This window comes from Molothrus aeneus, chromosome 10 (genome assembly GCF_037042795.1).
Source record: "Molothrus aeneus isolate 106 chromosome 10, BPBGC_Maene_1.0, whole genome shotgun sequence".
NCBI classification, from domain to species: domain Eukaryota; kingdom Metazoa; phylum Chordata; class Aves; order Passeriformes; family Icteridae; genus Molothrus; species Molothrus aeneus.
In genome coordinates this window covers 18,602,972-18,624,686 of record NC_089655.1, presented here as the reverse complement: position 1 = coordinate 18,624,686, position 21,715 = coordinate 18,602,972, and the positions used below count along the sequence as shown (strand labels likewise).

The window sequence follows — 21,715 nt, the reverse complement described above, 5'->3', positions numbered from 1 at the left end:
GGTACCAGTACACTGCAAAACACGTTCAGAGAAAGATCACAGGAGAATGCAGAGGCCATTCCTTAACAAAACATCAGTGTTCAACATAATTTCAATACATCCTTGATCCAGAGGCTTACAAATTACATTATCATATGTCCTGATCTCTCCTGATGTCTTTTGTCTTGTGTGTGATGAATTCTGTAGGTTCTGTTGTTACATCTGACATAGAAGAGAGTCATCAGCACAGGAAATCACCATTCATTTTTCTTCCCCAGTGTTTGGCAAAAACAAATAATAGCTAGAAATAAAATGGTTAGCAAAGGTTTATTACCTTTGAGGGGAACAAATCACAAAAGGGTAAATTGAAATTAACTGGGTTGAACACAAGGTAAATCAATAGGATTATACCAGGTTCACAAAAAACGGAGGACTTTCTTCTATTCTGTGACCTTTTGTGAGGACAATTTGGAGGAAAAACACAAGAATGAAGAGAGGAGATTCTGAGCTCTAGATAAGTAGCAGTAACCAGATGTTTTTAGCAGGTGCTGTAAGCCCTAAACAGTGGGATTTTGCTACATGGGGCATTATTTGTCTAAATCCAAGAAAGGACATAGACTAAGGCCAGATGGGTGCAGGTGGCCATGGCACTGCTTCCAAAGCTCAGTGGCATCTCATTTGCTCTGCTGGGAATATGGAAGGAAAATTTCTTCTCAACAGACAACTCATCCAAAAACAACTCCCTTAAACAGATTTTCAGGCTTATTTTGTATGTCGATATTAAGCGGAAGTGGTTATGACTACTAAGACAGATTTTTTAAATAGGAATTTGCATTTTAAGTTGAATTCAACTGGGAAAAATTCCCTCTGAATTACTTTCCTCTATTTTTAATTCTCATTTTGAATTTTAACTTCTTGATTTCAGGTCACCATCCAGGGCAGTTTATGTTATGGCTTCACAGTGCATTATATCATTGACTACAGCTCCAAGTTTGCCAGACCTATTGCTGCAAGCAGCAGTTGCTGCCGTATCTACTCCATTACTAAAAACTGATTGAAATATGAACTATGAAATGATGACTATGAAACATAAAATTGTCATCTGTGCAGTGAATCATACTAGTTTTCATAAATACATCTGTTCATATAGACATCAGAATTGCAGATGTTTCCATTCCTGAAATAAGATTCAACTACTGTGATACCTTTTAGTGTTGCCAAAGAGTTGTTTGTTTCCTGAAGCTAATGGTGAGTCAAGATCAAGATGCAGTTTGGTAAATGGTGAATCCTGGGTTAGAATAAGGTGATTAATTGTACAGCAGAGATCACTTGTAGCTCCTGGGAAAATAAAGTCACTAAGAGCAAAGACAAAGGAGTAAATCCCATGTTAATGAAACCTCCCACATGTGCTTTGGATGCACTCTGGATGAGTTAGGGGAAAAGTATAGAAAGAAACTGGGAAGCAAATAGTCTCTTTCTTGGAGGTCTTAGAATCTTGATGAAATGCAAGAAAATTGAATTCAACCTGGAAAAATGTCAATTCATCTCAAGGAAAGACGTTCCTGTTGTACATACTGTGATGGGCACATCTGGGAAGGAGTAACATGAAGGACAGAAATTGGATGGAATTTGTCCTGTGCCCATGCAGCATGAATAAGGAGGCATTGTTCATCTCCATTTAACACTGGCAGAAGAGTACATGTGTTTTTAGGTAGCTCATTACAACAAACAAATTGAAGGTTATTTAGTATAGGGCAGAAATAAGCACAGAAGGACTTTTGTATAGACAAAAAGGGAAGATTGGAATGGATCAATATTTATAGGCTGGTGAAAAGAAGGTTAAGTGGCTGAGAACAAAGAACTTGCCAACAGTCTACAAATGGGATAAGCAGCAAGAAATAAGAGGAGTTCTTTAGACTGTTCTAAGGCAGAAAGGATGAAGAAATTAAAATTTAAGCTGAACACCAAGATAAAAACTCTGATACAGAAATGAACTTGTGAAAATCTCATAAGGAAGTATTTGAACCTCACTGCTTGAAGACTTGGACACAGTCTAGACTAAAAATATTTCTGGGAATAATTTATTTCCATTAGTATCAGGACATGACCTTCTCACCAACTCCTATTAATCTACATTGTGTAAGTGCCTTATGAGGCAGCAGCAGGGACTGGGTTGGCTGTTAATGCTTGGCTGGGGGACAATAAACTCCAAACAAGTGCAGCTCAAACCCATGGCAGGGCCTGGGACCAGTCCCACCTCCCAGATGAGTCCATATAGATCTACGTTAAGTGAGTATCCCCCAAAGACCTTGAAACTCGTAAGTCATTTGTATTAGAATAGGATCTACAGTAATTAACTTCTTTATCTATAATAACTCCAAAGTGAAATGAGATTTAAAAAATAATGTCTGTCTTTCCTGTTTGGGAGTTTGCAGATTTTGGCTTTCCTTCTGGATTGACTTTTTGATAACTCAATGACTTTCTGTTCTGGTCCTTAGGGATTTTCCTCATGGGAACACCAAGTGTCTCACTGTCTTTTCCTGGGCTTCAGACAAAGCTCCTGACTGTCATTTTCTCACTCCTCTTTTGCCATGTGTGCCAGTGGGACCATCTTCACCAAACAGGCTCAGTTGCTTCCTCGGGAAGGAGCAGTCTCCCTGTGGGCTAGATGGGTCTGTTGAACTTGGACACTCTTTTAAGGAATATTCTCAGACTGAAGATGCCCAAATCAAACATTTACTGTTCATTGCAACCTCCCATAGTATTCATATCCCACCTCTAGTTCAGGCAGGTTCAGATAAAATTAAGACTCCAGGCTGGTATCATATGTGAAAGCAGCTGTGACCTCAAATCACAGATAATGCAGATAAAAAATACTAAAAGCTGCACCTGGCACTGACAACTCTGTTGGAAGTCACAGTTATGTGTGTCACCTAAAGATGAATCAAATACAGATTTTCCACAGGAACCTTTGCAACCTAGGAAGAAATATAATGCATGTGGGGGGAGGTTTTTGATGTTTGTGCTCATATGCCAAGACTACATTGCATGTTCACATTCACATTATTATTAAATTTAGTAAATGAAAGTCTATGCAATTATATTCAAAATCATTTGGGATGAGTAGCACAGAGCTGCACAAAAAGAGCACAACCTTTCTGGTGGTTTTGTGTTCTAGGACAGTGGAAGAGACCATTTTCATAGATAGCATCTTTTTAGTTTTCCAATGTTTTGCCCTGCAGAAATACTCTCTGGTGTGTTTTGTTGGGGATTTTTTTATTGTCACTGTGGGAGTACAGTGTGTGCCTGGGAGAAAATAATGACTCTTAAGATGATTAACATGTTATTAAACTCTGGGATAATCGCTGTCCTGTCAAGTGTCAGCTCGTGCATTTCATCAGCCCCATGTGACAGTGCTGGACTGCTCATTGCTTTCTTTGATCTAACGAGAGTATTTTTCATGATCAGCTGCTGAATGTGACCCCTGTGGAACTGCAAACAGCATAAAGAAAACAAAAGTGGGTAAACAATACTATGTCACTCCAAAAAATAATACTGTTTTTATACCAGTTGAAGTAAGCCTAAGCTGGCTCCTCATGTGGCAACGTATGGGTGGGACTGGTACCAGTGAACAGCTGGGGCATAAGAAGTGTGAACTTTGCAAGAAATACAGATAATTCTGCTTTTCAGACTGGCTGATGAGTCACATACAAGCACCTGCATGATGAAATGGACCTGTGCCATCTGCTACAAGTGCTTTTGCATTGGCCAAAGAGCTAAGCCCAAGTTTATGCCAGGGCCTTGAGTACGTGTCCTAATGGAGTTGAGTTGGATGAGTTTATGGGCTGAGCTCAAGATCAGCTTCTTCACTGCCAAGAAGTACCATGAAGAAAACTAGAAGTGAGGGCCTGCCCCTGCTCTCCCTAGGTAGTTGCTGTTGAGGGTTTAATATCATTTTCCCCATGTTACTCTGCAGCCCTGTTGCAGTTGTGTCTGCACTGAGCTCTGGCCTCCAGACTTGAGCCTAGACCCAAACCCACTGGCTGCTTGTCCAGCTGGAGCTGTGTCATCACTGAGGGCCCACTGGGCAACCTCTGGGCTGTGTCTGACCCTGGTCCCTGTTCCCAGCCCTGATCCTGACACTCCCGTCCTGCTCACCTGCTCTTCCACTCACAGGTGGCCTTTGCCGCTCTTGCTTTGTCACTGATCTGCCTTTATGCATCTGAGTAACTGGGTTAACTCTGCTTGGTTTGGAGCCTCCAAATAAAACAAGTGAAGGGATGTAATAATTGCTTTCCAAGGTCCATCACGTTGCATGGTCAACAACTGAAATGAAACTTGTGAGTGATTGTGTATTTTACCCCAACAGAGTGAGACCAAAGGAAGACAAAGATACCCTGTGAAGAGGTACATTCAAACTACAGCTCACCTGCTGAGTGACTTTGATTTCTACCACCCTCCTGCTGCCTCTTTTCAGCTGTGAGAGCCACTGTACTAAAGAACAGTAGCTTTCTCCACTGAAAACTTCATTTGTTTTGTTTTTTGGGTTTTGCCAGGAAGCCAGCATTTAATCACTAAGATGTGACATGCTGCTAAACTGTGTGACAGCTTGATGCACCGAGGGATGCTCCTCACTGAAAATGTAAACAATTTATGCTGTGTATTTTTCCACCTAAAGAATCTACAGATTTTTGCTAATAATGGCTTTCTTTTTTTCCTGGTACAAAGCAGTGTCTGCATTATTTGCAATTACGAAAAAAGTTTCTGTATTTCCATTCTGGTATCAGTGAAGCTAAAGAGCTCTTGTACTCTTATCTTACTTTAAAATATAGGGTTTTTTTCCAGTGATCATTATTTTAAAGTACAAAGCAATAATATGTTTACTTTGGTGGGGAAAAAAACCCCAAAGGATTGGTATATCAGACTAGCCAGGCTGCTGCTTTCCCCTGCTCTTTCTGGCTTCTAACACAGCTATTAGAGACCAAAATGACTGTTTCATCTCTCAGCTGTGTGAGTGCAATTTCTGAAGTTGAATACAGAGGGTTATGGTCCATTTTAGGTATCAGCAGGAACTATTGCTCAGAGCCTGCCATTACATCTCAAAGTTCCACAGCAGCTCTTGTTATGTTTTGATACATTCATTTGGTCTTATTAAAAAATATTGTGTATCCTCCTCTACCTTCCCCCATCCTTTCCCTGTCATGTATCTTCCCTTGACATGCTGCTGGTAGAGTGGGCTTTTTTTGGCAGCACTTTGCCATGACTGGTTTGTCAAAGACTCTCTACAGTTTCTGACCACCTGACCCTGTAAATTATCCTTACAAGAAGGCACTTCTAGCTCTGGGTAGGGAAGGCTTTTCCTTTTATCTTGGCACTCAATGCCAAAATAACTCTGGCAGTCTGGGGAAAATCCCTTCCCCCTTTTGAAATTTCCAAACCCCTTCTGGATTGCAGGAGCCAGAACTCTCTTTGGATGCTGAAATTCATTTAAATTCACCAGTTTTGAAGAAAAACTGTTCTTCATCTTTTTCAGATGCACTTTGTGATCACTCCTAACACAAGGCAGGTTTTTCCATCTTTAAAGAAGTGCAGTGCTAAATTTGCATTATGAGATTACAAACCAGGTTAGAGAGGTGAAAAAAAAAATAGCACGCTGCATTGAGGACCTGACAATTATCAGTTTTCCTGCCACTAGAATTTCTCAGAGGCACATTCTGGTGGGGGGTGGGAGGGGGGGTAGGCAGCCAGGCACTTCAACCACATCAGCCTGAAGTGTTACTTTTCAGGACCAACCTTTTCCTGGGCTATTAACCTTCTGTTTAAACTTTAAATTGCACATATGCTATCTGGCACTACCCAAGCTTTACAGCATTTTTGAAAGTGCTACATCATTTCCTTGCAGCTTCTCAACTTAAGGAAACATTGTATTGGAGCTTTGATTAACCCTCACTGTCAGTGAAGATACAGATTGGAACTCGAGTAGCCTGAATTGCGCTTACAAGGGTTTTGTTGATGCCTTTTTATAGAGAGTATGTTGACATTTTGTACAGATGGAAAAATCTGGATTTCTTTCTCCCACTTACTGCTCTCCTACGCACGTACGCACAGTCTCCCATGTATATATTTACCAGCTGTAGGAGGATCAGATCATCACAATTACAAGAGGGGAGTTTTAGACACCAGTGGTTTAGATTTGTATGTTTATTTCTCACTCCCAATCAAATCAGCACAGAGCTACATCTGTAATTAGTTGCGACAGCAAACAATTCCATTTGCATATGTAAAAACTTAATTTGTGCTATACTAATTATCATCCATTCTTAGGCCAGAATCACAAAGGTATTTAGATGCCCAACTTGTTTTTTTGACTTCTTCTTAGGTACATTCTGTGATTTTAGCTGCCAATATCTTTAAAAACACAATTTGGTATCAGTATTGTAAAATGTACTACAAAAGGAAGATGCATGGAATGCATAACTTGTATTTCAGTTGTCTCTGCATTTGATTTGGGACACAGAATTGAAGGTTGGGGTTTTTGGTTTGGTTTGGGGTTTTTTGTAAGAGCAGTTCTGGCCTTTGCTGTACCTTTGGCAGAGGTCCCTTTCTCCTGCTCTAAGTCATGGTCATTACCTGCACACATACACACCTTTATTTCACTGTGGTATTTCTTTTTTTCACATTTCAAGCTACCTCCTCCCATTTCTGCTTTAGATTTTCATCTGTTTCAGAACCTCTATTCCCTGTGCATTTTGTTCAACTGCCTTAATAAGACAAGAATCAAGAGGAAATCAACAGGTGTGTATTTCCTATATTCCAGAAGCTCCAGCCAAACCATGTCTGGACTTTGACACTTGATTGCTCTGATTAAATCATAATTATAGACAGCAGGGAAAGAATAGAAAGTTTAGTTACCAATTTCTGTCTTTCATGCTTGACCTGAAACCTGCTGAAGTCAGTGGGAGTCCACAAAGTCTCCTTCCAAAATCCCTCAGAGGCACAAAACTGCCCATGATACCAGTGGCAGTTGTTTTGTCTCAGCCTTTGTAGTTTCTTCACTGAGCCAAAAGGCAGACTGGAATGCCAGGCAACAGGTTTTACTTACAGTTTTAAAAAGTTTTATGATAGAAAGAGGAGGCTTCTAATAATAAATTACAAACCTAAAGATAATTATTAAATTCAGAGCAGATTTTTTTTCCATGTCTTGTTAATTTACTTGCAAATAATTTCAGCTTTCTGGATTTAACACTGTGAGGATTTCACCAAATGTTTAAACAAATATCATATCCATACATCTGTTTGGCATTCCACTGTTCCATCTGGCCTCTGCTTTTGGTTGATAGGAAAAACAAACCTGATTTGTTGAGAGACTAATGAATATCTACTTATGGCTGTTACTTACTGGAATTATATCAAACTGATAATTCTGTAATTAACTTCTCTTTCTGTTTCTAAAAGTATTCCTTAATCACTGTATCTCAAAAAAATTCTTGAGATAAAAATTAATTGGAAATCATATCACACCCATTCAGCTTATCATTTTTAATGAGAGATACACCTGCTAAAGACAAAAATAATTTTGATACATTTTATTTTTTTCAAGGTATGCTCATGCATTAAATTGGAGCAAACATGAAGATAATTAATCTGTATTGTGAATTTGTATTGCCAACTGTTTAGCTCTTCATAAGTTAATTAAAGCAGTTTCAACTTTCTAGTTTTAGTGTAGTTTAAATAGTGGCAAATTTTAAAAAAATTAGGAGGATGCTAATTAGTTTGTGACCATGGTTACATGCCTGGTTCATTGCAAGCCATTGAGAAAACAACTTCTGATTTTTGTACGTTGCTATTTAGGCAGTATTTATTGCACATGTTGCATAAATAGAATCTTAGAGCAAGTGACCATGAGATATATAAATATAAGTAGGTTGTTTTATCAGAAATAGAAGAACTCCAACTGGTTTAGATCTTAAAAATATTTTTAGAGACTCCTTTGAACAACTTTTGAAAGTGCATGCATGTTATATGACAGTTATAAAGATGCAAATTTCTGAAAAATAATTTTATACTGAAAACGTGAATATTGCTCTACTACAAATGAGAGGCTCAATAACTGAGAGAAGTTGCATGCTTAAAGATCTCCTTTTAGTGCTTGCATCCTTGAGGTCAAACATCCACACTGCATTTTGCTACACCCTGGAAATGTAATTTTGAGCTCTAAGTAGTGATCTACTCTGCTGACAGGAAAGTTTTGATGCTGCTTTAAGGTGCAATCACTCTAAAACTGGAAAACCAGGATGATTCTCCTTTGCTATAAAGCAGGAGATACTGCCAGTCTGTGGAGTGATAGAAGCTGTAAAATCCATGAAAACCTCACAAAAACCTGTCTGCTCAGCATAGCTGCTGCTGAGCCCCCATGTACCACAGGAATTTGCTCTGCAGGCAGGATTTCTAGTTGTATTGCAAGCTGTACAGGTGGGTGTGTACATATTGTCTGTGTCATGATTGCTGCTAAGTTGCCTGAATGGGGCTCCTGCCAAATAAGCAAATTTCATTCAACACAGTCTGGTTTTCATATTTAGGGTAAAAAAATGTCAAGGGCAATGTTTCCTCCAGTAACCTTTTCAGTTTCACCTGGAACCTCTAAGCTCTTGTCACTACTGTGCAGGCACAGAACGCTGGGCTGGGTGCACAAGCTGAACTCCCAGCGTACAAAGGCTCAGCAGTGCCACTGCCTGAGCCTGACAGAAATCCACAGGGGGGTCTCCACTGACATTTCTGAACCATTATTCCTGTTGGACTCCAGCAGGCTCTAACCGTCGATTCAGAGCCCAGGCAGTTTCCAAAGTCTGTCTTTGTATATTTATAACATGCAACTGACTATTCTTTGTCTACATGTTTCTAGAAATCTGAGAAGTGCAAAGGTCCTTGACACCAAAACCAGGTGCTGAGCACACTCCAGGTAAGTCTACACCACTGAAAGTGTACTCTCTTACAGACCATGCCAAAGCTGGGCTGAACAATGAACTCATTACAAAGGGAAATGCTTGAATGGCCATGGCTTGGGTTGCTCCATCACTCAGAGTTTGGGGTTGTCTCCACATTTTCTCCATCATATTTATGATTATATCTGCAGCTTTCCTCACAGTAGGGCTATTAACTGGCTAGCAGTTATTCTGTGCTGAAGGTCCCTTCATCAGTCTTGAGCTAAAATAATATCTTGGATATTGGACAGTCTCTTTGCTGCTTCATAAATTAGCAAGTCTAGGCAGCAGGACTGCTTTTGGCAGAATTTTCCATAAGTATCACACAGGCTGGAAGTACAACTCTTCATGTTCATTCTCATTACTACTATTAGCTTCCTCTTCTTAGCCTAAAGGACATATTTAGTTGAATATTTCACTCCTCTTTGCAACAGGCTAAAATTTATCTTCAAAGATGCCCAAAATTTACAGAGAATAATACTTTGACATGTATGATCTTGGAGACTCTAATCTTTTTGTCAGTGATAAAATGTGGCTTGGGGCTCTGGGCACAAAATTCTTTCTTGCAATGAGATTTTCTTGTAAGCTTCACCAGTGATATTGCATACTTGGAAACATTTGAGAAGCAGCTTGACCTTGTTGCATTCAAGCTGTGCTCACTGGATTTGGATGGAAATCTGCTTAGTGTTTCATATACCCCCTTTGAAGTTCTGTCATGCCTGTTTGGGGTTGTTCAGGGGCAATATCACTGCGAGTTTGACCCTGGTCCAAAGCTGGTGTGGTGTAAATTCATCATCTTTTTACTGTGGGAGCTAAAGGCTGCAGGATGGATTTTGTGAGCTGCCTTTTAGCATGCAGGGACCTGAGCTGTCAGAAGATGTACACCGAGCGTGCTCAGACACGTCTGGTTTCAGAGTATCCGGAGTGTTCCTCCTCCAGCAGGGTGAGATGTTGCCTTGTATCGCTTTCTCCTGCAGGATCAGGACACTCCTGCCCACCCTGTGTTTACTCAGCAGATGGGATCAGGCACTACTCATCCAGGCAGTTCCTAAATCAATGGAACAGAGGATTAACAGCATATGGAGCATGCCCCATCCTCAGGCCTGGCATCTCCTGAGCAGTGTGTATACCTGGCTTTATTCCAAACTCTTCCATTTATCATTATTCCCGTCTGAACTATGGTGGCTGCTATTCTCTTTTATCAAAAGCATTTCCTATTGGGCAACTGAAGCAAAGCAAGCAAAGAATGAAAAGAAAAGCAGAAAACTTCCACCACTGAAAATGCAATTGATTTTATTCAAATAAGAAAATGTCTGTAAGAAGAATCTGCTGTTGTAGGTGGTTGTGCTTTCACAGTGATTTTTGGCTGCTGTTTTAAGTCCAGAAGTTATAACACAATGGAAGTCTACTCATAATGCCTAATTTCTTGTACACTGTGTGTGTGTGTGTATCTGCATATGAGGCTGGGGAAATGCTTACACAAGCAGAGTTCATGCTTCAAACAACTTTTTTTTAGCTCTTGTATTTGCTAAGCAACACCAATTAACTCTTACTCAAAATACCATTCCCTCAAATAAAACTGCCGCTATTTGCAGTTGTGCCACACTGCTCAGGACACTGCTCTTGCCACAAAACTCATCCTGAAAGGCTCCTGTTTGCACTGCATCCATTCAGGTGCATATTCCATGTCAACCTGTGTCTAATCACTCTTAATGTCTAGAAATTTCCATCTGGTGTTAATGGTGTTTCCCCACCATGGTAGCCAGCAACCTAAGAGCACACCTGGTCTCATACAGATCAGGAAGACTCTAAATCAAAATCTTGGCAGCTGTTTGGTACATAGTAAGTGTTGTACCTTCTTTATCTTCTTTTATAGTAAAACAGGGGGACGTGAAATGAAACTAAAATATAAATTTGCCCTTCCAGTGTCTTCCCCAAGTCTGCTACACCAGTGATATCCCTGCTGGCTTTGAACTGGGCTTCTGAGACCAGAGTCTTTGATATGATCCTTGCCCTCTCAGTCATGCTGCTTCCTAGAGGAGTCCGTGTCCCTGATCTGCTGACAGCCAGATTGCTATTTTTTCTTCAGCTCTGTACTGAGGGGAGAAGTGACATTATGCTGTTTGCAGTGGGTTTTCTCCCACACCCACCTCCCCTTTTAAAATTAATTATTAAATGCGATGCCAGGGACAAATTATTCTTGGGAACTGAAAAACTGCGATCCTTCTAATAGGCTTGGATTATTTCCAGCTGGTTTTAAGCACCTTTCTCCATTAGCTGGAGAGGTGATTAGCATGAAGAGCCTCCTGAGTGAAGTGTCTTTTTAGCATCCAAAGTTAGCTCTGGGGAGCAGGGCGGCTGCCCTGGCGCCAGGCCCATGGCAGCAGCTTGGCTGTGCCCTCAGCCCACTGCCTTCTGCCGAGGGAATCGCCCGTATTCCCTGTTCCAGGAGGGCCAGGATGTGTCACCTGTGGGCTGTGCCAGGGGACCCTGGGCAGGGACAGGGCAAGGAACGGGGATTAGGAACACTGCGGAGCTGAGCCCCAGCCCTGCACTGCTGGGCTGGCTCCCGCTCTCTCCTTTAGTCACAGAATCACGGAACCAACTGGGCTGGAAAAGATTTCTGGGATTATCGAGCCCAACCTGTGGCCCAACACCAGCTTGTCAATTAGATCACGGAACCAAGTGCCACATCCAAACTTTCTGCAAACACCACCAGGAACAGCAACTCCAGTACCTCCCTGGACAGCTCGTTTCGATGTCTCATCATCATTTGAATGAAAAAATTCTGTCCAGTGTCCAACCTACACCTCCCCTGGAGCAGTTTGAGGCCGTTTCCCCTTGTCCTGTGGCTGGTTCCCAGGGAGCAGAGCCTGACCGCGCCGGCCGCACCCTCCTGTCAGAGAGCTGCAGAGAGTGACAATGTCCCCCCTGAGCCTCCTTTCCTCAGCTGAGCTCCTGCAGCTGCCTCAGCAGCTCCTCACTGCACTGTGCCCCAGCCCCTTCCCCAGCTCCGTTGGCTTTCCCTGGACTCCACAGCTGTTACTCGGGGCCGACACGGCAGCGCCGGCCGAGCCCTGACCGAGAGCCGCCCGTGCTGCTCCAGGGCCGCTCCCTCGGAAGCGAACACGCTCCAGGCAGCGCCCGGAGAACGCGGCGGTGCCGCGACTGCGCCTCCTCGAGCGGCGCCGCGACACCCCCGGTTCGGGCCGTGACACCCCCGGTTCGGGTATGTGACACCGCCGGTTCGGGTATGTGACACTGCCGGTTCGGGCCCCTGACACCGCCGGTGTCACCCGCTCTGGGCACTCCGGGCCGGGGCGGGCAGGGGCGCAGCGCCCCCTCCCGGCAGCGCCGCCGCGGGCGCTTCCTGAACGGGCAGCTGCTGCCGAAGCTGGCAGGATTCCCATGAGGAAACTGTGTAATTTGCGCCATGTGTTTTAACTGTTCCCTCTTTCATTACTGTCTGTTTATAAACTAGAGACAGGCCCACCAACAGGGCGGGCAGCGCCGGCGCCGCTCAGCGCGATCCTCCGGCCCGCCGGGGGCGCTGCGGCCGCCCGGTCCCGCCTCGTCGCCGTTGCCCGAGCTGCGGTTCCCGTTCCGGGCGAGGCGGCGGCGGCGTTGGCGCCGGGATGGATCGGGAGCTGCTCCGGCAGGCGCTGAACCACCACGGCCCGGCGCTGCTGTCGCTGCTCCGCGCCGAGCAGCACGACAACCCCGACTTCCGCGGGCTGCTGCCGCCGCCCGGGGCCGCCCCGGAGCCGCCTCGCGGGGCCCCGCCGGCCGCCTGGTGAGGGGCGCCGGGGCAGCGGCCGGGCGGGCCGTGAGGGGCCGTGGGGCGCGACTCACCGCGTTCTCCTTCCCCCAGGAAAGAGAGGGCGAGCATCGACACCGAGATAAAGCGCTTCATCGCCAAGAAGGCGGATCTGCTGTTCGCGCACTCGTGGAAACCCAACGGGCCGATCGAGGACAGCATCGAGGAGAATGAGGGTGTGTGAGTTGGGAGCGGTCACTCTGTAAGGACAGCACTTGAATTTGCGGTACCTTTAAAAAGAGGCTGGAAATTTTTCCTGTTGATTTTTATAGGCTATGTGTAAGCTTCCTGTTAGCACAGGAAATAATATTTTCACGTGTTTTGCTGTCGTCAAATGTTTTGTGATGTGGGGGTGCAGCTCGGCCGTTTGTAACTGGCTGTGCCTTGTTGCAGAGTGTTACGCTGTCATGCCACCCCTGGAGAGGTTCCTGGAGGTGCCCAGGGAGGAGAGGAGGGAGCTGTTCTTCCGCGACATCGAGCGGGGCGATATCGTCATTGGGAGGATTACATCTATCCGTGAATTTGGCTTTTTCATGGTGTTGATTTGTCTGGGAAGTGGTGTCATACGGGAAATTGCAGATTTGGAAATCACTGTAAGATACAGCTTTGGTCAATAGTTCATTTTTGACATTTATTTGTTGCCTCTTGCACCTCTTAATGGAGTGGAATGTGGAAAAGTGAAACAGCTTTGGGATGATGGGTAGTGCCTGACTTTGTGAGCAGCTTGTGATACTTTGCTCAGCTAGTGAACACAGCTTTCACAGCAGTGACCCACATTATTGGGTTGAAAAGGTCATTTGTGGATGCACGAATTTTTACTTGAGCCAAGCCATATTTTAAGAATTGTAGTTCTGATGTGCATTAAGCTTAAAGTAATCTTTTTTGGCTTGTTCTTGGGGAGGAAAAAAACCAAAAAACCCACCTCTATGCCCAACATAAATGTCTTCATTTATGGCATTCCTGCTCTGTTCTGTTGCAGGCCCTGTGTCCTGTGAGGGATGTGCCTCCTCAAAGCAACCATGGAGATCCTCTGTCATATTATCAAACTGGAGACCTTATCCGAGGTGAGTAGCTGCAGAAGTTGTCAGGAATGGGTTTGCCTGAGGTTTGAGCCATTTCTGTGAATTTATCCCTCCCTGTATTGTTTCTGCAGCTGTGCTCAAGGACGTTGACCGTTACCACGAGAAGCTGGCGGTGTCGCTTTACAGCTCAGCTCTTCCACCCAAGCTCTCCAGTACAAAGCTGGGTGTGATCACCTCTGATGACTTTCCACTGCATTATAAGTAAGGATGTGCCGTTTGGCTGCACTGGCTGGGTGCACTCAGGGTGTCTGAAGAGCATCTCTGACAGGCTGGCTGTCCCTTGAACTCCTCAGTGGGCTTTCTGATTTAATTGGCTGATCACATCCTCCTTGTTGTTCCTCTCTTTAGCATACTTGTGTCTGGATATGTAGGTGTGGTTGGCTTTTTGGCTTCTTTCCAAAAATATAAGGAAAGCAAAAGGCAGGGTGAGATATCTGTTGCTTTTGGACTGTGTTAACAAATGAATACAGAAACCCCAAAGTCTTGGGAGACTGGAATGTTAATTCTTAGCATTTTAAAATTCCCATTAGAAGATGGGGACACAGCTGTCTGTGATATTTGTCATGTTTTTGTATGTCCTGGCAACAGGGGGTGGGTGCCCAAATAGGTTTCAGAAGCTCACTTGGGGTAAAGGACACAAGGGTCAGTAAATAGCAGGAAAACACGTGCCTGGAGAAGAGAGCAGTTTTTGAGCAGTAATACAGGTACCATATGGGCATTTTTATTCTAAACATAAGTGTGATGAAATAGGGCACAGAGCCTGAGGTCTCATTTGTGTACATTGGTGCTGTTTTGAAGGCGAAGCCTGGAAGTTGCCAACACAGGAGAGACATTTGAAGAGGTTTTGCATCGTTCCCCAGGATTTGCTAATCCATCATTAGTTGAATATTTAGCAGAAAAACTGGGACTAAGTGAGTCAAATCCACCGTCTTTGCTGAGAAGTCTTCAAATGTAAGTGATTTTTACATTGTTCCTCTTCTGTAGCTCTGTGGAGATTATTTTAATCCATTGAAACAGACTCGTGAGTGGGAGTCCTAGACCACTTAAACCTTTTACATTTTGACTTGCATGACTGCAGCATACACGTCCTTAAATATTTAAAAGCAAACTCCTCTAGAGTAAGAAATTTGCATTTGAAATCCTATTGCTCTGAATAAGCAAGACACCTTACCACACACAATGTTTGATATCAGGTACTTACAGAATTTATTGTGTAGCTGCTGTCAGCATCTGTGGATTGATATGCAGGATGTTTAGGTTTTAATGTCTTGTGACAGATGTTTATTTTACTAATAGATTTGACCCCTTTTTTAAAATAGGAGTCAAATATATGCAATGATTGATGCTGTGACCCCTATATATATTAGGCTCAAAGCAGGTGTAGACTTTGTTTTTGTTAAATGTACTGCAGTTGTACTGGTTCAGTTTAGCACTTCTAGAATGGTTTTGGAAAAACTGGTTTCAGAAATATGAAAGAACAGACCTGACTGAGGGAGAGCAGCAAGACATGGACAAATAATATTTCAGCTTATTTGCACTCCACTGCATATTGTAAGCTTAACTTTGTAGACTCAGACAGCCAACTTGACATTTTTATTTGTTTGTTCCTTAAAGTAAAAATTTCAGTGAAGAAGATTTTGCCCCTGCCTTGAGGAAAAAGCAGTCTGCATCTTGGGCCTTGAAATGGTATGTGATACTTCTTGTCAAAGCTTGTTAGATTGGGTTGCAGATTATATTTCTGCAAAGAAAACACACATTGAAACAATTTTTCCACTGCATGTATAGCAGTGTAACCAGGATCTTATTGAAAATAAACTTATCTGCCAAGTGGGAGTGTGACAGATAAAGTCCTGAGATTCAATTCCAAAATGTGTGTCAGGTTTAAGGGAGTTGTTCTTAGAATACTTTTAATATCCTGACCCATTCTAGAGTTAAGAGCAAGATTTGTGATAACACCAAGCACATAATTTTGTTTTATAATTGAGTGTTGAATGACCTCATACTTGCCTAGTCATTTAAGCCTCAGACTGCAGATGTAACAAGTGCACTTGCTGTCTTTGGAAAGTTAAATGGAGCAGCAGCCTTGGATATTTATTTTTGCTTTTACACTGTCCAGTGCATTTGCAATGTTAATTGCAGAAAAGGTTGCATATAATGTTAAATTAAATTTTAATTTTTAAGAAAAGTCTGTAATGAATTGTTTTAAAAATCAATTTATATAAATTCTCTTCTAATAAGTTAATCTCTTGGAAAATGTGCAAGAAATGTTCGGGGAATATGAAATGTAAAGCCTGAGGATATTTGTGTGAGGTGAGCTGGTTTGAGCATGTACCATCTGCCCATGCCACCTTGTGCCATTGCACTAATGGGGATTTTTAGCTTTGGATATAATTAAGCCTGTTCAAGGTTAATGATGGTAGGTCACACATAGTTTTGTGCAGAAAATTGCTTAAACAGTAATTCCGTAAATAAAAACCAATGTACTGTAGCAGCCCTGTCTGCAGAAATGATCTCGAATGCCTTAAGATATGGGATTAAAGACAATACATTATTGTGGAATTAGGTCAGTATCACCTAACTGAAATGCCAGTGTAAAGTACACAATTACAAGGTCAGGTTTTAACCTGTCTTTTGTTTGGAATCATAATTTATGCATAACAGAACAATCTGCATAGACTAATTGTACATACTATTTTCTAACTATTTTTTCTCCAGTGTAAAGGCTGGGGTGGATTATTTTAAGGTTGGGCGCCACGTGGAAGCCATGAATGAGTACAACAAGGCTCTGGAAATTGATCCCCAAAATGTTGAAGCTTTGGTAGCACGTGGAGCTCTGTAAGTCTGCTTGTTTCACTTTTTTCCACTTTTGTGAAAGAGAAGCATCTCTGTTTCATATGCAACTTTGTTGTTCTAGGTATGCAACCAAAGGAAGTCTGAACAAAGCCATAGGGGATTTTGAAGTTGCTTTAGAAAATTGTCCTACCCATAGAAATGCAAGGAAATATCTGTGTCAGACCCTTGTGGAAAGAGGCGGGCAGTAAGTGTTGGGGTTATGAGTTTGGTTGGTTGTTAGCAAGTTTTCTCATATTTTTTTTAATACCATTCTAATGAGGACACAAAATGGCATCTTTCCTTCCTGGCTATGTGTTTAAAGAAAAATAAAAGTCCTTGGAAATATCTGTCCTTGTGTAATTGGTTTACACTTTGTTCTCTGTCCCAGTTAAAATCCTGGCAAAATATTTGAGGTTTAATCCTCGATATCCTTTTTAATCCTTGATACCAAGCTTGCATAAAGTCCTGTGAATTGTTTGAATATATTCCAAAAGGTTGAGGATTGTTTGGTTATTTTTTTAAAAAAGTTTTGTAACAAAATTACATTCTGTTACTCTGCTGAAATATTGGTGACCCACTCGAATGCAAAATTTTAGTTTTGAATATTCAGGGAATAGGTTTCTTTTAAGCCCTGTGATAAGAAGACAGAGTATTTTTAAAACTGGAATTTGTACTTCAAAGAATAGTGTTACAGGTCAGAATTAGGAGTGATAAGGTCAGAAATACCATTTTGTGTTGTTAGTGAGGTGAGCTGAGGTGACAGAGGGGGTCTCAGAGGGATGCAGTGGTAGTGTCGTAATGATAAAAAATACTTGCAGATGAGAAAGCCCCCAAATAAGAAATAGCTGTCAAAATCTGTGTCCTAACTGTATAAAAATTTTAACTTGAATTTTAGGTTGGAAGAGGAAGAGAAACTGCTAAATGCTGAAAGTTATTATAAAAAAGCCTTGAGCTTGGATGAGACTTTTCAGGAAGCAGAAGAGGCTTTAACAAAACTCCGTAAGCACATGCAGGTGATTCTTTACTTTCTTTTCATATGGTGCTCAGTGACAATAAATGAACATCAAAAATCATATTAAATCGTTTGAACAGGGAGAGGGGTGAAATTGATGGTTTGTCTTATTCTCTGCTTCCCTACTCCACAGTAGATGTTTTCTAGTGAGCATTATGGCTGTACCTACCAGAAGAAAGGTACCTCCTGGTGACCCCACTGTGTTGGGATAGTAAAGAAATGCCAGACAGTGGAGACAGGGAAAGAATATCCCATCACACAGGGTGATGAATGATGTTGATTTAAAACGTTCTCTGAATACAAATGCTCAAAGTGTAAAACACTTCCACAAGCCAAATAAACATTGTTACTATAGTCTGGCCAGACCCTTGGTCCAGGGGTAATTAGAGAGAGTAACACCAGGCAAAGCTGAGGCACAGGGAGCTCACATGACAGGGAAATTACAGGTAATTTAAAGGAAAACAGCAGGAGGTGGAGGGTGGGCGGGCAGACAGTTTGAATATCTCAGCTTTCTCCTCTGTTGTCTGGTGGGTTTTTTCTCTCTTCCCTTGCACGCAGCATGTTTCCCAGGTGAGCCTGCTGGGTCTCTGTGCTAATCTGAGTTGTCATCTTTTCCTTTTTATTTACGTCCTTTGCTTGTGTTGTCTTCCAGAGTGGGTCAAAGAGTAAAATAGAGCACTGAGGAACAGGCTTGTGTTGTTCTGTGCTTCTGCATGTGAGGATGTACACAGGCTGGGGTAGATGGCCTTAGTCAGCAGTTCTTCAGTTGGTGGAGCCATAATGCTGACAGGATGTGTGGAAACAAGGGGGAAGAGGAGATAGGACAATCTGATAAAACTGAGCTACACCAGAGATAAAGAGGTGTAATTTGAGCAGTACCTGCATTTGGCTGCTTTAGAAAGAGGTGTCAGTAAAATGATGAAGAATATTCTCAGCAAGTAGAAGATAAATGTTACTCCTTAGACATTCTCCTGTGGTCACTGATGCAGCAGATAAAGAATATGACAGCTCTTATTTGTTGCTATGCATGGCCTTGGCTGCAGTGAAGGGTTTCCTTTATTATAGCTGTTAAGACAGTTGCTGAGCTTTGAAAACTATAAATCAGACTTCCTGCTCAGTCTGAACAGAGTGACTCTGTAGGGCTGTAAGTGGCAGAAGGCTGATCTCTTATGGACTTGAGTAGTTTAAAGATTTTTATCTACTTAGATGCCCTCCTGCATTTACCTGTAACTTAGTACATAAGTCTGATACTGTCCTTGCTGTGTAGAATGGCTGAAATAACTGCAGTGTGTTTTCCTGTAATTCTGATTATGTGTTTTTCTCCAATGCATTTCCCTCTGAACGGAACTGTTGTTGCTGTGCCTGCGTCTGGTGCTGCTCATCACCACCCAACCCCTGGAACTTGATTTCTTACGTAAACTATGCATCAAACTGCTCTGTGAAATTGTTACCAAACGGTTTGTATTCAAACATGGCCAACTTGAATTCATATCCAACTGGGTTCTGCCGTGTTCCTCTTGTAAACTGCAATAATGATGACACTGTCCCTCAAACTCTTCTCTCTGTTTTGGTTGTTTGGGGGTTTTGTCCTTATTTTTCTACATGTTGGTAATATTGGGGATTTTTTGCATATTCTATCTATAACTTTTGGGTTCTATGCTTCCTGGTGTGCTGGATCATGGGTACCACTGCAATGACTGGTCAAATTTATTTTTTTTAATGGAATAAAAACTGCAATATGGTCCTTAAATATAAACCTGTCACAATGGCCAATACCAAATTCCTGAACAATATTCATTTTTGGTCTGGGAATCCTGGTAAAAAATTCCTGGTGTATACATTTGGATGGGGTTGAATGGGGGTTATTACCCTTATTAACACTACTAATGTAATCTTTTTTATGATGCTTGGGTTCAAAAAAGAAATCTTTGGAAATGAGGGAGAAACAAGCTGCCAAAGAAGAGAGACAGAAAGCAAAGAAAATAGAAACAAGTGCAGAAAAATTGCGTAAGCTCTTAAAAGAAGAAAAGAGGTAACTGTTACATTCAGTGTACTGGTTATGTGGCAATAAGTGCAGATGGGACTGTGAGCAACCCATCTCAACAAACAGCAAGCTGGGGAGAACTTCTCCCTGGGTAAGCTGCTTTCCCCTCAGAATGTTTTTGTGGATAGTGTCTTTTAGTGCATAGAACCTTTAATGGAGATGTGTGTGAAGGAGAAGTTGTTTAAGGAATACTTTGCAACGTGACATATTTGCAAAGCGTAATGCCACGTGAAATTGGGAAAGAGGTCTTTTATAACACAATGTTCAGTGGATTTAATTTGTTGATGAAGAAATGACATTTAAAATTGTCATGTCAGTCAGGCTCAGTTTCTGTTCCCACCTTACAGTCCAATCTGGGGTATGCAGACTTGCTTTCTGTGTGTAGTTTTTGCCTGACACTGAAGGTTATCTCACAGGTTAATTATTTTTTTTAGGTTGAAGAAAAAAAGGAAAGTATCAACTTCCTCCTCCTCTTCTTCTTCTTCATCCTCCTCCTCCTCCTCATCATCATCAAGCGATTCATCATCAGATGTATCAGCTTCTTCCTCCTCCTCTTCCTCTGTTCACAAGAAATGTAGGAAAAAGCGTCGGCATAGATCTGAGTCTGCTCGCAGCTCCAAAAAAAGCTCATCTAGAGCTTCTTCCCATTACAAAGATCAGAATAGGAAAGAGGAGTGGTATTCCCCTCCAGCTGATACCTCTGCTTCCTTTCTTAACCAAAGTTTTGAAGTGGAAAAGCTGCTGGAAAGGCAGGACAGCATAGCGTGCCCAAAAATGGAGGGAAAAGAGAAAGACAGACACTGTTCTTTTTCGAGGACTTCAGGTGATGATGAAGACACTTTTGGAGGTAGGTCTGAAGATTCAAGAGATTCTTACAGTAGCTCCAGAAGTCAGCCAAGTCATAGCAAAACTGAAAAATACAGTAAACCAGAGAGATTTTTCTCCAGTTGGAGGGGTCCTTCAGGTTCGTATCATAAATCGGATTATAAACCCAGGATGCATTATCACAGGAGATTTGAAAGGGATGGAGAGTGGAGAAGGGAGCAGTTTAAGAGACATGGCTCAGGTCAAGACAGGTATTACACATCCCCAGGGTCTGACTATTATGGCAGGTCAGGGGGGAAGTACAGGTCATATTCTAGCAGCTGCTCACATGAAGGTGACAAAGGTTATGATAGTGACAGGCAGCATAGAAGTGAAAGTGAGTCTAAGAATAGAAAAATAAATTATGAAGAGACTGATAAAACAAAGGAACCAGATGAAGAAGTGTCATTAAATGGTACAGAAGAAGCAGAAAGTGGTACTAAAAGAAACCTGCCTCAGAACTTAGTTAACATTTTTAATCAGATAGCTGAGTTTGAGAGGGAAAAAGGAAGTAAGCAGAAGAAACAGTGAAGTACCTGAGAGTACACTACTTGGATGAGTGTAGTTGTGTCAACTTTTAACTTAGTATCGTGTGAGGAAACACACACAAAGTGAGATGAAAGGCAGATTTTTTTCTGCATTTCAGAATGTCAAAGAATTCTAAAAGATCATATGGTGGAAAGAGATGGAAGAATATCTTACCTAAAATATCAGTTATTTAAAATACAAGTTTCCTGCGCTCTTAATTTGAGGTGTTCCTGTACAATATTCTGTCTGATGGGCTGAAATCCCTTGATACCCCTGGGTGTAGTTAGCTGTGCTCACATCAAATATGCACTTTAACAACAGCTGGGCTTGGTTTTCCTTGTCCTTGGGGTACTATTGACTGTTGATATTCTTCTATCAAACTTAACTTCCAGCTATAGAAAAGGGATAACAGAATGAAGTCATGTGCCATCAATGTATATAGCCCATTTGATCATTAAATTTTCTTAATTTTTCTTAATTTTTTGTGTCTGGGTTTTTGTGAATGTTGCTGGGATGTTTCATCCTCGTGCACTGTTACATTTGCTGTCTACTCCATGGAATGGTGCTGTGTCTGAA

The 21,715-nt window shown here is 42.1% G+C and overlaps 1 protein-coding gene across 1 annotated transcript; it reads left to right on the top strand.

Annotated features, from left to right (window-relative positions):
• The first annotated feature begins 12,595 nt into the window (after positions 1-12,595).
• Positions 12,596-21,617, top strand: TTC14 (tetratricopeptide repeat domain 14). Its single transcript, XM_066556960.1, has 12 exons — positions 12,596-12,753; positions 12,832-12,953; positions 13,171-13,370; positions 13,757-13,841; positions 13,931-14,060; positions 14,658-14,810; positions 15,474-15,545; positions 16,575-16,694; positions 16,774-16,896; positions 17,587-17,704; positions 19,626-19,735; positions 20,182-21,617. The coding sequence occupies exons 1-12, from the start codon at positions 12,596-12,598 to the stop codon at positions 21,140-21,142; spliced, it is 2,352 nt and encodes a 783-aa protein (XP_066413057.1). The 3' UTR covers positions 21,143-21,617.
• Positions 21,618-21,715: the final 98 nt, after the last annotated feature.

Excerpts from the sequence above, each read along its gene's own strand:
- TTC14 (XM_066556960.1), top strand. The coding sequence starts at position 12,596 with ATGGATCGGGAGCTGCTCCGGCAGGCGCTGAACCACCACGGCCCGGCG. Across the intron at positions 13,371-13,756 it reads TTGCAGATTTGGAAATCACT|GCCCTGTGTCCTGTGAGGGA; the intron begins GTAAGATACAGC and ends GTTCTGTTGCAG. Across the intron at positions 14,061-14,657 it reads GACTTTCCACTGCATTATAA|GCGAAGCCTGGAAGTTGCCA; the intron begins GTAAGGATGTGC and ends GCTGTTTTGAAG.